The sequence below is a fragment of the Sapajus apella genome, unplaced genomic scaffold (assembly GCF_009761245.1).
Source record: "Sapajus apella isolate SASKATOON/1434 unplaced genomic scaffold, GSC_monkey_1.0 scaffold9, whole genome shotgun sequence".
Taxonomy (NCBI): domain Eukaryota; kingdom Metazoa; phylum Chordata; class Mammalia; order Primates; family Cebidae; genus Sapajus; species Sapajus apella.
In genome coordinates, this window is record NW_022436949.1 from 20,511,870 (window position 1) to 20,529,150 (window position 17,281).

General features: G+C 39.3%; 1 protein-coding gene across 7 annotated transcripts in view; it reads right to left on the reverse strand.

Moving 5' to 3' along the window:
• Positions 1 to 17,281, reverse strand: part of KLF12 (Kruppel like factor 12) — a 636,627-nt gene that overhangs the window by 124,889 nt on the left and 494,457 nt on the right. For all 7 annotated transcript variants that reach the window (XM_032277276.1, XM_032277275.1, XM_032277274.1 and 4 more), the window contains one exon: positions 9,478 to 9,613. In XM_032277276.1, the coding sequence (XP_032133167.1) occupies positions 9,478 to 9,613 (136 nt within the window). The remainder of the gene's footprint in view (positions 1 to 9,477; positions 9,614 to 17,281) is intronic.

Below are 17,281 nucleotides of genomic sequence, written 5' to 3' on the forward strand. Positions count from 1 at the left end.
TTTTTTTGATTAAACAAGTATTTACAGATTCCCTTAGAAAAAGAGAATTTTTATAACAGCAAGAGGAAAAAGCATGAGTAGATAAAGAGACTCAGTTCTGACTTTTCCCTAGGAATTTGATGCTAGACCATCCAGTTGGCCTCTATGAAGTTCAGTGTCTTCTTTAAGTTTAAGGAATTATAATCAATGTTCTTCAGTTGGTCAGTGAAATTGATCATTTACTCATAGCAGAAATCTTCCGCCTCAGGCCCCTGCACTTGTTCTTCCTTCTGCCTGGAATGCTCTTCCTTTAGCTGTCCATGTGGTTTGACCTCCCACCCTTTCAAGTCTCTCCTAAAATGTAATTTTATCAGAGTTCTTCCCCAAACACCTTACATGACATAGCAAACCCTGCCTGCCACTTCCACCCTGCCCAGTCCCCACATCCTGCTTGCTTCACCACCACAGCACTTACCTTCTCCAGGGACAGAAGAATCAAATGCTTATTATAGAATCTTATGCTTATTATATAGAATCATCTGCTTATTGTCTGTCTCCTACCACCCCCTCTGCTAGAATATTAAACACCACAAGATCAGTGATTTTTGTCTATTTTATCCAATGCTTTTTTAGTGTTTAAAAGTAGTGTCTGATGAATACAGTGCTAGCTCTGGAGATACAAAGGCTAGAACATATTATCTGCCCTCTGAGCAGCCCAACATGCTGGAGAGTCTCACACACACACACACACACACACACACACACACACACACACACACAAGCTTCGTACCATAAATTCCTGTGTCCAATCGTGGAGGCTGTGGACACCTAAGTAACACAAGTCATATCCATGAGGATGTCAATGGCACACTCTAGGCTGTACAATCTGTATAACCATACCCAGTTTCCTTGACACAGAGTTGATCATGCCATTTCCACTTAAAACCCACCAGTGGGCCGGGTTCATATCGTCTACAGAATAAACTCATCCTTCCTGGTCCCATCCTGACCTAGCTCTCCAAACAGCTGCATCTCCTGCCTTACCTCCTCACTACTGTGCACCAGTCATTTATGACCTGATACAGTCTTCCACATGCCAACGCTCCTCCTGTTCCAATCAGAGTTACACGTTACCACCTCTGTTCTCATGGTGGCACTTAATATTTTTAACCCGTGAGACTTTAGTCCATCCCACAAAGCTTGACTCTGAGCTCCTCACAGTCAGAACCCTGAGTCATTTCATTCTCTATCTCCAGCATGTAACCAAGAGTTGAATAAATGAATTAATGACTCTTTGAAAGAATATATGACTTAATGTTGACAATTCATGAAACAATTCAAGTATTAAGTGATTAGCCAAATTCCACTATACTTTTTTTTTTTTTTAATTGAAGAGGGATCAACGCTGTCCCACTGCAGCAGATAAAAAGGACTATGTATGGCCGTATGGTCTCTTACTAAGTGATCACTATTTTTAATTTTTTAAAGCTTAGAAGACTGGTGGGGTGATAATGGCAAAGCATATACTTTAGGTTTTATCTACAGTCTTTCACAGTCAATCAAGGCTTTTTCTGACTTCCTTCGATAAAGAGCAATCTAACAGCATTTATCTCCCCTGGCAAGAATGAATGCCTCCCTGATTTGCCCATCAACAGCATCACAACAGGCATGACATTTAGTCACTAACAGACAGCTGACTTCCACCTAAATATCTGAGTCAAAGAGTATTTCTTTGGAATTCTCTGAAGTGAGGATGTAAAGGTGTCCCAAAGCTACTGGGCTTGCTAAATAAAAATGTAGCATCCTTTAATGTGCCAGGATTATCGGAGGCATCTAAGAGCAAAATTGAAATAATTTAACACTAAAATTCGAGACCAAATACATGAGCTTTCTTAGGCTTTTTCTCAGAACACAATCAATGCAGCTGACTTAATTCTTGTCAACAGAGAAGAGACGTGGCCCAAACATTCTCAAATCTTTCCATCAAGGGGTGCAAAGTAAGTTGACTCAGTACGCTTTTAACTCTCAGACAACTTTTTCTTTTATAGATTAGCAGAAAGCAATTCTAAAGGGATGTTCATTTGGGGGGCTTGGGAATGTCGGCATATACGCTGATACTAAAACCTGAAACCACAATTTTCCCCAAGATTTTCTTTGAATAATAGTAACAGTAAAGATTATCTTAAAACATGCTAATATTTTGCATTTTATTTCTTTACCTTTCAATATAATGTTGGGATTGAGAGCTGAATTCTTTTTTATATATATCAAAGAATGTATTTGATATAATCATTTCTCCCTAAACCAAATTATATTAAAGTCACAATGGCTTTGAAGATTAGAAGTTTTAAAATTGATGCTGGGCATAGTGGGTCATGCCTACAATCCCAACACTTTGGGAGGCTGAGGCAGGAGGATCACTTGAGCCCAGGAGTTCAAGATCAGCCTCAGCAACATGGCAAAACTCTGTCTCTACTAAAAATATAAAAATTAGCTGTGCGTCATGGCACACACTTGTGGTCTCAGCTGCTAGAAGTCTGAGTTGGGAGAACTGCTTGAGCCCAGGAGGTAGCAGTGATCCGAGACCATGCCACTGCACTCTAACCTGGGCAACATAGGCCCTGTCTGGAAGGAAGGGAGGGAGGGAAGGAGGGTGGAAGGAAACTGCTCTGTTGCCCAGGGTGGAGTGCAGTGGCGTGATCTCGGATTACTGCAACCTCCACCTCCTGGGTTCAAGTGATTCTTGTGCCTTAACCTCCTAGGCAGCTGGGATTACAGGTACCCACCACCACACCAGGCTAATTTTTGTATATTTGTAGAGATGGGGTTTCGCCAGAGGAAGGCTGGTCTCCAGCTCCTGATCTCAAGTGATCCCCCCACTTTGGCCTCCCAAAGTGTTGAGATTACAGATGTGAGCCACTGCACCCTGCCAGTTTTTTGTCTTTTTTTTCCTTAGAGATGGAGTCTTGCTCTTGTTGCCCAGGCTGGAGTGCAGTGGTGCGATCTTGGCTCACTGAAACTTCCGCCTCCAGGGTCCAGGCAATTTTCCTGTCTCAGTCTCCTGAGTGGCTGGGATTACAGGCACCCACCACCATGCCCAGCTAATTTTTGTATTTTTAGTAGAGATGGAGTTTTACCACGTTGACCAGGCTGGTCTCAAACTCCTCACCTCAGGTGATCCACCCGCCTTGGCCTCCCAAAGTGCTGGGATTACAGGCTGAACCACCGTGCCCGGCCTTTCTTCTTTTTTTGAGGGGGGTCCTACTATGTTGCCTAGGCTGGTCTTAAACTTCTGGGCTCAACTGACACTCCTGCCTCAGCCTCAAGTAGCTGGAAATACAGGTGTGCACCACAGCACCCACCTGCTTTAGAGATTTTAAAGCCACAACATAAAAACAAAGGAAGGAAGCTTCCCCCTCATAAAGAAATGTAGGTTTGCAGTCAGACAACCTTGGGATTGAATATGAACTTGCAAAAAAAAAAAAAAAAAAAAAAAAAAGAAAACCTATGAGACCTCTGGGGAGGGAATAAACCTCTCCAGCACTCTGTTTCTTTATCTGTAGGATACAGACAGTATCATGGGGCAAATTAAATGAAAACTAAGTGAGTTTTCATAGAATCTGCCGAAAAGTCACCTCTCAGTAACAATTCTTGTTTTCCCTTTCTTTTTCATCTCTTCTACTCTTCTCTACTGTGATTTAAAAGACATGTGTATCACCATCATACATGAGGAGATTAAGAAAAATAGAAGGGGCGTGAACTAACCGTGCAAGCTTAAAACAAGAAAAATGAAAACAAACAAACAAAAACCAACCCCCACCCTAGATTCTAACTTTCTTTGACTGTTAAATACAGTTTTCTAAATTGAGAATTATAATGTTCAAACTAACAATAAGAGAAGTCTAAGGAAGCAACAGGATATCTAACTTGCTACATATTTGTTCTTTCAAAGAGCGCTTATGTGAAAAGTTACCAAAGGTATGATTATACATTTCCAGAAATTCACTAGCTGTTTTTCTTTAAGATGATGGGAGCTTCATATAAGTCATATAATAATAAAAACAGGGAGAGAATGACAGTGGAGTGTTTTAATTAGCTTAAATATAATTGACAATGAACCATTTTAAAAGAATATCATTTTCACAGGGGCAGATATCAGGGATGCTAACATCCCTGAGTACTAATACTATCAACTGAGCATTATAATCAAAACCAGAGACAGTAGACTACTACTCAGATATGGAGTAAGTTAAACAGTAACACGTAATTCATCAATTCTGCAAGGACTAATTCTGGGAAATTGGCATAACTCCTTAGCATCTTATGTCTTTTCCTCCACCTTTCACCTTACCCTTCCCCTCTTCAGTCTTACTGAAATTATATCCATGTCCTTAGTAAAACAGAAACTCCTCCAGGGAGTGCTCTCTTTCAGATGTTACTAGCTTGAGTTTGGTGGAACTTGATTCTTTTACTTGCATTAATAAATGAGCATTATGAATGTTTGGAATTAGAAAGAGGAAAAGGGGGTACAAAAATTAGAGGCTCTGGTAAACTTTACCCATTTAAAAGACATCATTATTTTGCCTAGGATTAAAGTTAATTAGAATAATTTGCTCTTGTCATGTGCCTTAACCTTTCTTTCTCCAAACACTTATTTCACAGTTATGTTTGTCAAGTTGTTAAGGGTAATGATCCTATTTTGTCATCAAGGAGGGGGGAAAAAAGAACCAAGTCCGAAATGAAACAGATGTTCTAAAAACTGCGGGAAGTTGGCTTTGTCAGATCACTGAATACATGATTTTTGACTTAGTATCCATACGATTGAAATAGAAAAAAGGCAGAGACTCCCGACTGTGGGTCTCTTTGTGGCTGCTTCTTCCAGTATATCTAAAGTCACTGATGCTGAGCGGATAAATGAGAGTCAAGTTAATTAATGAAAATGGTTGACGTGATCAGTTCAAGCACATAGTTTGGTAGATTCACTACATAAATCTATGTAAACAGAGGCTGACGCAGGTTGCTGCTGTAGCCACTAAGCACTGGTTTTTTTAATCTGAATACAGGCATATCTGAATATTTGTGGTGGTGGGTGGGGTGGGTAGATGCATCTTGGTTAACAATTTCTGCATATCAAATCAAATGGAACATTTTTAAAAGTTCATTTTAAAAAACAGTAAAATGCATAGCGCTAAACATTTAGGAAAAATAATTTACTAGCTCAGAAATGTTCATGCTATATAAATACAGTAATGTTGACAAAGTAAGGTACCAAATTAAAAACCCAAACTTGAACAGTTATTGCAAGAGGCAAGACTGTGAGCAAGAACAGGCAGGAGCCAAGAGCTTCCGTTAGAGGTATTTACCTGTGCTTTAGCATCTTGTCAGAGGCCTCCCACAGAAAGGCTGGCCCAGGGCAAGGCAATTTCAGCCTCTCTGCTGTCAATCTTCCTTCATATCCCTTTCCTTTCTCATGTTTCTCTTCCCTTCCCTGATACTCTACTGGTGGCCAAGGAAATAAGAGGCAAACCTTAGAATCCTTCTTAGACCATGGCTCCTTTGGTCTTTAATTGTAAAGACAAATATGAATTAGTTGCCCAGTGTTTCTAAAGTGTGCTGCCTGTACTATATAGAAAGCTTTTAATTTTACCACCTTCCTACCTGGAGTCATCCTTCTCAACCCAACTCTCTTAGAAAAGTTCTTTGAGTACAGGAAATAGAGAGATCCACAGATGTCCTCTGAAATGTTTTCATTTTTTTACATGCTAATCTGATATTTTATCTTTTTGTTATTTAAAACATTATGTTTAATGATCATATTATAATGAAATGTTTGGGACTTTTTTGTTGTTGACAGCCTTTGAGTTTACAGAAGTCATCAAGATATGAAATACAATGAGAAAAAGAGAAAAGAGAGATTAATAGTGAAACAGTCATATGCGTGAATGAATGAGGGTAAACTAACAGAAAAGCAGAAAGACAAGTTCATAATTGTACACACTGAAAGTTAACTTTGAGTAAACCTATGTACAGAATTAAAAAAATTTTTACATTTAACTTAATAAAATTTTATATATTTATTGACTTCCCTCACCACTTCTGTCACTTGACCTATGTATAGAATTTTTAAAAATTCTATAACAATTATATATTTCAGAATACAATTTTAATGTATTACTATTAATTTTCAAAGATCTGTATATCTACATTTAAGAGGTCTCTGTAGAACATTCTTTTTGCTTCATTGCACACCTCCCAGTGTTTACACATGTACATTGAGTCTTGAATGATGTCTCATTAACTATTGATGGGTCCTGGTATTCTAGGGCTCCCCATTTTTAGCTCTGTGTATTCTTTACTAAATCAATGCAACTTTTGTAATAATAACAAAGACAAGCATTTGCACTCTTATTTAAAACACTGTGACTTGAAAATGTGTAGGCTGGGCATGGAGGCTCATGCCTGTAATTCCAGCTGTTTGGGAGGCCGAGGCGGGTGGATCACTTAAGGTGAGGAGTTCAAGACCAGTCTGGCCAACATGGTGAAACTATGTCTGTACAAAATAATACAAAAATTAGCTGGGCATGGTGGCAGGTGCCTGTAATCCTAGTACCAGGGAGGCTGAGGCAGGAGAATCACTAGAACCTGGGAAGCGGAGGGTGCAGTGACCCTAGATGGCGCCAGTGTGCTCCAGCCTGGGTGACAGGGCGAGACTCGATCACAAAAAAAAAAAAGAAAAAGAAAAAGAAAAAGAAAAAAAAAAACAAATCAGAAGGGTTATGTTGAAAATTAAGCTTCAGTTCCTAAGTTTCTATTAAATAGTTACACATTAAAATATACTAATACATAATAAGCACGTAATATTAAAAGCACAAAAATAGTTATATTTAAGAAGTCAATGTAACTATTGGCTATATAAGCCCCAAATGGAGTAAGTATACTTTAGATTTTAGTCACCACAGTTCCAAACTTTAAAGTTTAATTAAAAAAAATGCATACATCTATAAACACACACACACTCACACAAATTAAATATACATTAGAATGATGCAGAAAAACAATGTGATTGAAATGTCTATGAAATTTATTCATCTCAGAATTGAAACTTATCATCATTTAGTCTAAATAAACAGATGGGAACACAGACTCCTCAATTTTAGGATTTAGTTCACACAAAATCAGAATCATTGTGCTGACTGTGGTGAGTCAGGGATGAGGAAGATCTCAGCAACCTCTTGGATTCAGTGTCTATACTGGATCAAGTCAACATTTGCTTTGGAGAAATGAAGTTATTTGAACAAAACAAGTAAGAGATAAACATTTTTTTTTTCTTTGTCTCTCTCTCTCTCTCTCTTCTTTTTTGAGAAGGGGTCTCATTCTGTTGTCCAGGCTGGAGTGCAGTGGTGTTATCTCAGCTCACTGCAAACTTCACAAGAAATTCTCCTGCCTCAGCTTCCCCAGTAGCTGGGATAACAGGTGTCCGCCACCAGGCCCAGCTAATTTTTGTATTTTTAGTAGAGATAGGGTTTCACTATGTTGGCCAGGCTGGTCTTGAACTCCTGACTTAATGATCTATGATCTGCCCGCGTTGGCCTCCCAAAGTGCTACAATTACAGGTGTGCAAACAATGTTTTTATAAGTGCTCAAGTAGAATCATAGTACTGGTAATAGATTTACAGGCACTCTAGAAAAGGATGCTTTTGGAGCTGAAAGTTCTAAACTTTGCCTTGTTACCATTTATCATATAACTAAAAAAGTCATTAACCTCTGATCCTTAATATCTTCATTTGTACAATCAGAATAATGACACTTGCTGTATTTATATTTCCTCATGCTTATAAACTTAAAATTACTACACTAGTACTATTACTATTAGCACTCTAATTACTAATTCCTTCTGTTATTATCATTAATAATACCAATGCTACCAGTAATTGAAGCTTTCTATGTGCCAAAGCTTTGTGAATTACTTTTCATACCTTGTATCTATATCAAAACCTTCTCAATAGTCCTGTCAGGTAACTGCTGATTTTCTTCTTACAGACATCTCAGAGTGATTAAATAACTTGCTAGACGTCACACAGCTATTAAGAGCTTGCATGGAAATTTGTTCATTTTAGATCCATTTTATCTTGTTTTCTCTATGTATATTCATACACAATGTCAACACATAATACATATTATCTCTATAACATAGATATATTATTCATTTTATATACACAGAAACATATACTTATGCTGTGAATTCTGAAATGCCATACCAAGGCTCTCGTTTTTTATTTTTACTTTATTTTATTTTTTTTTAATTTCAAAGCCTAATGCATAAAACAAAGTAGGTATTTAGTCAACATTTGGGAAAAATAATATAAGAGAGGTAACTAAGATAATTTTGATTGAACTGTTCATTAACAAGTGTGTCAGCAGTAACAGTGGCTAAACCCTCCTCATCTTCAAGATTATGTTATTAAAAATTACTCTAGAAGGCACATATTGCATGACACTACTTACATATAGAAGATTTTTTACAAAGTTAAATTCATAGCAACAGAGAGGAATGGTGGTTGCCAGAGGCTGGGGTGTCAGAGAAAAGAGGAGATACCGGTCAAAGGGTACAAACTTGCAGCTTTAAGAATAAATTCTGAGGACTCGTATACAGCATGGTGACTATAGTTAATAATACTGTACTATATACTTGAAATTAGAAATTTGCTAAGAGTGTAGAACTTATGCATTCTCACACACACGAAAAAGGTAACTGTGAGATGATAAATCTATTAATTAACTTAATTGTGCTAAACATTTCACTATGTATATGTATATTAGATCAGCACATATACTTTAAATATATAAAGTTTAATTTGTCAGTTATACCTCAATAAAGCTGGAAAAACTTATTCTATGAAACAAACATACCCGGATTTTTTTTCAATTGTTTGGGTTCAATTCTAGATACAAAGTTGACAATGATAGAGATTATTTTCAATAAACGAGTGCTGACATCTAACCCTATGGCCCAGGTAAAAGGAGGGAGAAAAGATTCATTTAAAAATCACATATGATACCTACTTTTCAAAGGATGAACACATTATCTTTCAAATTTAAATCTAAAAAGCTATTCTATAATTTCCTGTCAAAACAAGATAACAATACTTGCCATATTTCCCTTGACTATATAATAATAATGATGATGATAATCAAATAGTGACATTCAAAAAGAATAAATTTTTTTTTTTTTGCAGAGTTAAGGAGAAGGGCAAGGGACGTATTAGAAAAGATGCATAGAGGTCTTATATCTCATCAAAGCATGAATTTCCAACTCTTGCAAACACTCCATTCTCTGCCCTAATCTCCCAAAGAGCATCCAGCTGAATGAAAAGCTTCTGACATTTGTGCCAGTTCACAGCTAGAATGACATGGCTGGGGGACAGGAGACGCTGCAGTTTCCATTATCCATTGAACACCTTGGCAATTCTTATTTCATCCTGTGAATGTGATACTTACTCTTGTACTGCTCTGGCTATGGAAAGGGCCGTAGATCCAGTTTCATTAACGCTATCTAAGGTCACATTTGGCAGGTCATCATCATCACTGTCACTTTTACTTTGTCTGGGAGATAGGCCTCGGGGGTCCATTTGTGCTGGGGAAAAAAGGCATATATAATGAATTAAAATCAGTGCGCAGAAAGTTAACCTTGTCCTGGACCAACATCAAGCATGGAACTTCTCTTCTGTGCGTATCACGCAAATGGAATTCTCTAGACATCACAGGAATTAGTGACAGCTCCACGTTTTATGTTCTGAGTACTTAGTGATTCTTTTCAACTTCAATGGATTTACAATACCTATACCAGCTCTCAAGAGTTTCAGGGTATGACTATAGAGTAGAAACTATAAAATTCATAATATTACCAACTCCTGAGTGGTCAAAAGCTGGTTACGTAGCTCCTGAGCTACCGTTCAACCCTCTGGTTTCTCCTCCTCCTTGCTTCTGCTGCCAGAGCTCTGGCCATTTCACTGATCATTAGCACTCTCCCTGGAAGGTAGAGAGCATGCGGTAAGGAGATATTAGTTGCTTACAGCTCTCCTAATAAGTTAAAAGAAGAACAGGGTTTGCATGACTAAAAGAAAGGATAGGTATTTTTCTTACTTCAGTGAATCACTGTCTCCAAGTTCTTTACTACTATAAGGTGGGATCTGAAGGCGTAAAAATGACAGAAGTGGTAGCATTTTAGATATCATGTTTCTCAGTGCTAGATAGTGCTCTTCAACTCCATCCTGATTTTATTTTTCAAAAAGGCATGTCCAGATATGATTCTCCTCCCACCGTGAATCTGCCAAAGCAAGAAACGGCACAATCTTCTGACCTCTGTTGACCAAGACTATCAGATCCTTTCAAATGAGAGGATCACTGTTAACATATGTTAACACGTATTTTTAAAAATTAGATTTCATTTCCATCTCCTTTTCCCTATGAACAGACTGAGCAACCGCTGCCCAGAATTTCTATCAGCCTTCACCTCAAGCACCAACTATACATACCTTTTCAATTAAAAGAAACGCATGAGCTACATATACAACCACACTGTTAAATCGTATGGCTGCCTAAGATTTCTAAAACCAGCACTGCTTGCCAGGGAAAGCAAAATGCAGGTGAAATCATGGTCACATTTGGGTACATTTTATAATTTCATTTTTCTTGTCTTAAATCACTCTTTTTGTCTACTGTGTATCATACATTATACAGAACCACATGGAATTGCTGAGAATGCACCATTTTTACCCATGAAATGGCAACTTCTGATGATTGTGTTTGATAGTTACAATCTAGCTAGAAAAACTATACCTAGACAGTTTCAACATATTTCAACATATTGCTAACTACACATGGTTAGGAAAGAGCTTATATCTAGCGAACCTAGTGTGCACCAGTGTATTTGACATACATCCTGCCTATAAATATAAATATATCAAAGTGTGCTTCGCACAATGGAAGTGTTTGGTAAATATTAAATTTCAAAGAAAATAATTCAAATAATCCAAAGCAGTTGCCCTCAACCAAAAGCAAATTTGCTTCCCAAGAGACACCTGCCAATATCCAGAGACATTATTGTTTGTCACAACTTGGGGGGGTAGGGAGGGTGCCCCTGGCATCTAGTGGGCAGAGGCTAAGAATATTGCTAGACATTCCACCATGCACAGGACAGTCGGCCCCTCACAGCAAAGAGTGAACCAGTCCAAAATGGCAGCAGTACCCAGGCTGACGAACTCATCTAGGGATTTAAGTATTTGGACATATAAAAGGTGTCACGCTTTATGACTTTCAACTCCTACGTAACTATGCTCTCACTTCAACACTGCTAACAAGGAAATTGTCACACCTCAGATTACCCATATTTTCGGGCCTTGCCTTAAAAATAAGTTCACTGTCACGTGACCCTGTACCTCCTCCAATGTCAGGAATTAGGCAGTAATATTTATTAAGAGATTTTGAATATTTTCTTTGAACCACGAGCTATGGGACAAAAAGATTATTTTCCATCTGCTCTCTGGAAGAGATCCACTAGAAGAGGGATATTAGAGAAACTGTGGGGCAAAGCAGCCAGTTCCATCACCATCTGATAACAGAGAGCTTGACTACTCAGTCACTCCAAGGGCACTTGAAGGAACCATATCAATTAAGATTAATTTTGGCTGTAGGCAACAGAAATTGGCACAGGCTAACATATAAGGGAATGTACTGGAAAGATAATGAGCAGCGCACAGAATGGAAGGTCAAAATGAACAACCAACACTAAAGGAATGTAGGATCCAGGAATGACACAGTCATTTCAGCTAGGAATTCACAGATAGTTTCTTTTTGGGCAATCTTGTTCTAGAATAATTCATTTAACAGCCTTTTGCAACTATTCAAAGCCAGCCAAAAAAAAAAAAATGAATATCAGATCTATCTAAGCTTCCAAATCACATATTGTGTAGTGTTTCATACACCTGTAAATGTCAACAATTTAACATTTTAAGTTGTTGAAACATCATGCGCTATGATGCCTTTGCCAAGATATAAAATTTGCAAATAGCCAAGAAAAAGGAAAATATTCTGATAGTCCCATTTTGTCCAAGACAACTAGAGCTCTTATTGTACGTAACACAACTCAAGGAAGATAGAGGCAGTTAACCATGAGCAATCTGGCTCTGAAAGTTAAAGTCTGATTGTATGAAAGATTCCAAAACCTTGTGTGAGAGTTGTTACATGATCATCTAATTATGTTATGTTTATATCTTAATGAAAGTTTAAAATATGTTAAATATGATATCTTTTTGATGTACTTTTCAGGAGTATAATTGAGGATTTCTTTGCAATATTTTCAATAAATATTATGAAATACATCTGCTACCATCATGCTGCAAAACTCTTTTTACCCATACCTTCAGCCAAGCTGAGGAAGTAATTAGAAAGGCTTTTCAAAATCTGCATTGCTGATTAGGTCAGATGATTAGCTTATCTACATACTTGCATAATTCCACTCTATTTTTATTAAATGTAGAATAGGGACATCAACCCTAGTTAACCTCCATCAGTCTTTGAGCATCTCAGCCCATTTAGGAAGGACTGATTCTCTGTGGTGCCCATTTAGAGACAAAAGGAAGTTACCTGGACACCAGAAACAAAAAAATGTCAACTTCTGCAAGTAGGAGAACAGGAGATGATCTATAAACACCTCAAAAGAATTTACACTTTAGATTTTACTGCTTTCTAATGAAAAAGGAATCAGACAGTTTTGGGTATCCCAGCTCACTGCTGGTAGAGGTGTCATTCCTTGGAGTTGGAGGTGTTCTGGAATCCTATGTGAGTTTCATTCCATGTGTCAAAATCCTGGGGAGAAAATATCAGAATCCCAACACCTGAAGTTGAACTGATTTACTTTGATTCAAATATTCACCTACGGTAGATTGTTACTATAAAGATCCCTCCAGGAAACCATGTCTGCCTGTATCCACGCTCTTATGTGGCCACATCTCAACAATGACTCTGGGCTTGGCTTTAAGACTTGATGTGACCAATGGGACATTAGCAAATGTGACACAAGCAGAGGCTTGAAAAGTACTTGCACCTTGGGTTTCCCCATTCCTCTTGCTGTTTTTAGAACCCAGTCACCCCGTGAAGAAGCCCAGGTGAGCCTGTAAGAGGCACGCTGCTCACTGGCAGCCAATCCCACTGCAAGCCATGTTAAGTGAGCCATTTTAGACTCACCAGCTACATTACAGCCGCCAGATAACTGCAGGCCTGAGTGACCCCAGGTGAGACCTGCTTGAAAACCTCTTGGCTAAACCCATGCCACATTTCTGACTCACAGAATTTTGAGCAAATAAAACATCTGCTATTTTAGGCTGGGTGCAGTGGCTTACACCACTGTAATCCCAGCACCTTAGGAGGCTGAGGCAGGAGGACTGCTTGAGCCCAGGAGTTTGAGACCAGCCCAGACAACATAGTGAGACACTGTCTCTACAAGAAATTTTAAAAAATTGCAAAATGTGGTGATGCACACCTGTACTCCCAGCTGCTTGGGAGGCTGAGGTGGGAGGATCACTTGAGCCCAGGAAGTTGAGGCTGCAGTGAGCTATGACTGCACCACTGCACTCCAGGCCTGGGCAACAAAGTGAGACCCTGTCTCAAAACAACAACAACAACAACAAAAAAAAAAAAAAAAAAAAAGAAAAAGAAAAAGACAAGACTATTTTATTCTACTACAATTTAGGGTGACTTGTAGGGCAGCAATATAAAGTCAGTGCACCAGGTTCCTCACCCAGCTCCTTCTAGAGATCTCTTAGCAATGATATGGATGAACTACAAGTACAGTTACAGTCTTAACAATATTGAACTGAATTAAGTTTGGCCTAAAGCTGCGTCTATCCACGTTTTAGGTTTGGCCTAAAGCTTCTTCTGTACCTGGTGAGCTGTAACCTAACTTGATGTGTAAACAGATGCAACAAGCAGCCGAGTTTCGGTCAATCAAAGGTGGCCAACTGCTGAACCCAGATTCAATTAAGGCACATTCTGGGTTCTAACCAATGGAGCTGTCTCTGTACCTCACTTCCACTTTCTGTACGTCACCTCGTTTTCTCTGGCTATAAATACAATCTGCACAATGCAGTAGGGTGAAGCATCCTGAACATTTTTGGTCCAGACTGTTGTGTGATTCTGGAATCAAATTAAAGCCAATTAAGATCTGCAAAATTAGATTTGTTTTCTTTCAACAATATTATTCTTTATTCTCTTCCCAAGAGCCAACCTTGTTTTAGTGACATAAAAGCTGCCTACTGCATTCTACGTCATTTACTTTTCAATGCAAAATATTCAAATGTATTTATGGGCATTTTGGCTTTTGAGGTGTCTTCTTTGACCCTTCAGTACTGCGCAGCTAAGGTTCTTCTTGGGTCCTGCGGGGCCATCTAGTTATGATGAACAATACTTATTTATGTATTTATTTATTTATATTTTTAATTTTTTTTTCAGATGGAGTCTCACTCTGTCACCAAGGCTGGAGTGCAGTGGCGCAATCTCGGCTCGCAGCAACCTCTGATTCCCAGGTTCAAGCGATTCTCCTGCCTCAGCCTTCCAAGTAGCTGGGATTATAGACATGAGCCACTGTGCCAACCGAACAGCACTTTTTACGTCTTCTCCTTAGCTCGGACTTGATAGGATGCTCATATGGGTGGGTTCTCCCTGGTGTCTGGTCACTCAAAGGTATATTTCATGTCTGGTTCTCTTCAGCTCTCATGAGACATTTAAACTTTGCTTGTTTCCTCCCCTCATGAAACAGTAGAAGGACACAGATGCAGGGGCCAGAATTCACTCTCACCTCCCCTCACCCCAGCCTGCACGCTGTCAAAAGACCAAACACTGTTCTAACTTCTGTTGAAGTAACCTTGCCTATGCAGCCACTCCGAAGGGAAAGGACATTCTTCTGTAAGTTGCAATATTGAATGTGTACAACACAGCAATCTACGAACATATATGAAAGCTGAGAGTAACGTTTCCTAACAGGAATGAATCCCAGAAGCAGATACTGAATCCTTTTACTGCCACACGTCAGGGCTGGAGAAGAGAGGGCCACACACGGACAGAAGGTGTGAGGTGGCTGCCCAGGCAGGGGCCACAGGGCTGATGGGCCTCTTTTCTCCCTCTTTCAGCCGCTGTCAGGCTCCCTGCTACCTGCGGATGCCCTAATTGCTCACCCTGCCAAGACTGAAACATGTCCCAGTTATAGAAACCCCAGCTTCCAGGAGAGCTGGTGCTTTATTCTAGAAAGGAGGGCAGTGGGGGGTATGGCAACAAAGGGAAAAATGAATGTTTGGGGAGGAACGTTTAGGGGGAAAATGCATAGTATCAGTGGGTAGAAGAATCTTCCTCCAACACAATTCTATGCAGAAATTGTTCCAAACAAGGAGGATCATGAAGCTTCTTTAAGATAAAAACATGGCTCTGGCTTCAGGGAGCATGGGATGACTTCTGGCCCTGTCATTTGCAAGCATCTGACCTCGGGCAATGATTTCGCACCGGAATCTTCAGTTTCTTCTCCTGCCACTGCTGCTCTAAGGAGTAAAAAAGATGATATATGCAAAGCATTTGGTCCTGGCTCCGCGCTTAGTAGTCAATCATCATTCTGTTTTACTCTGAAAGTAAATTTACTGCTTCTTCATTCAGTCCCTTATATAACGCTCCTTCCAAATCTCTCACCCTCTCCTGGACTATTCAAATTAGTCGTTTTCTTTTTACATGTACCTAAACTGAAAACACCATTACAGAGGCAGGATACATATATAAAATGACTACTTCTCTACATCACCTATATATTTAGTCAGCAGATATTTACTGAACACCTACGAGGTAGCAAGCCGTCTTCTGGCTGCTGGAGAAAGAAGAGTGAACAAGGCAGATTAAAATTCCTGTTCTCGTGTTGTAGAAATATAGATCACTAACAAAAAAGAAAAAGATATACAGTAAGTGCCACATAGAAAAATGAAGCAGGGAAGGTGGATGGGGTTACTCAGTGGCAGGTGGACAATTTTCAAGATGGTGGCCAGGAAAGGCCAGACGGAGAAGATGATATTTGAGCAAGGACTTGAGGGAATTGAGTGAGAAACGATTGCAGGTGAGGGTTTTGTGGTTTTTGTGTGTGGGATGAGGGGCATTCCAGGCAGAGCAAACAACAGGTGCAAAGGTGATCACGTAGGAATGAGTTTCATGTGCCTGAGGACCTGCAAGGAAGCTGTGGCTGGAACCAATACAGGGAACTGGATGAGGACAGAGAGAGGCAGAGGAGGGCATGTGGAGCACAGAGGGGCTTGGAGGGTGACACAGGCTTTTGAATTGTGCTTTGGGTGAGAAGGGAAGTCGTCGGAGGGTACTGAGCAGAAGGATGACATGACACAAAATTGTGTCATTTGATAAGGATCCTCCTAATGTGCCGGGAGCACAGGGGGATTCAGATGAAGCCACATACATAGGGATCATCTATGACATTAATATTCTTTAAAAACAGCACTAGCTTTTTATCTTTTTGGTGGCCTCATGCTGGCTGCACACAGTCAATTAAAACTCAGGACTTTGTTACATCAAAGTCTATGTGGCGTGTCCTTCCTAATATCTTTGTACAACTGATATTCTGACTTCATTTGATTTCAGAATATCAGTTGTTCAAATAGATTGCTTATTTTTCTAGCACATCAAGACAGTGAGAGAAACATTCATGAGTAAATAAAGCTTGACTCAAAGGATGGTGAACTCCAAGGTTAGAACTAGCTCTCCAGGGTCCCATTTTGCTTACTAATGTTTCACTGAGGCCTTGTTTCTTGTTTCCTTTACTTTTGCTACTAATGCCTCTACAGAGCAGCAACTGTGATAGCCATATAACCCCAAATGACGATTTAAAACTTCAATGAATTATGTAAATCTTGGGATGTTGGTACTGTGTAGATATAATATGCAATTTACTCATTTTTCCCCCGATTCTTGTCTGTGCACTTGACAGTGTAATGGCTTCTGCTATCATTATATTAAAAAAATAACCTCATAATGTTCTTATAATTCCCTAATGCAAGGTCCACTTCTCAGTTGTAACGCTGCTGGACCTCTCTACAGTTTTCAAGACTGTTGGTTATTCCTTTTCACTTCCATTTCTGGCTTCTTCTTAAAACCTTCTTCTCCCTCGGCCTCAGGGAGGGGCAAAGTAAGCCCTGTGGGCCCTGCCACCTGTCTTTGTAAATAAAGTTGTATTCAGTCATGCTCATTTACTTCATATTTGGCA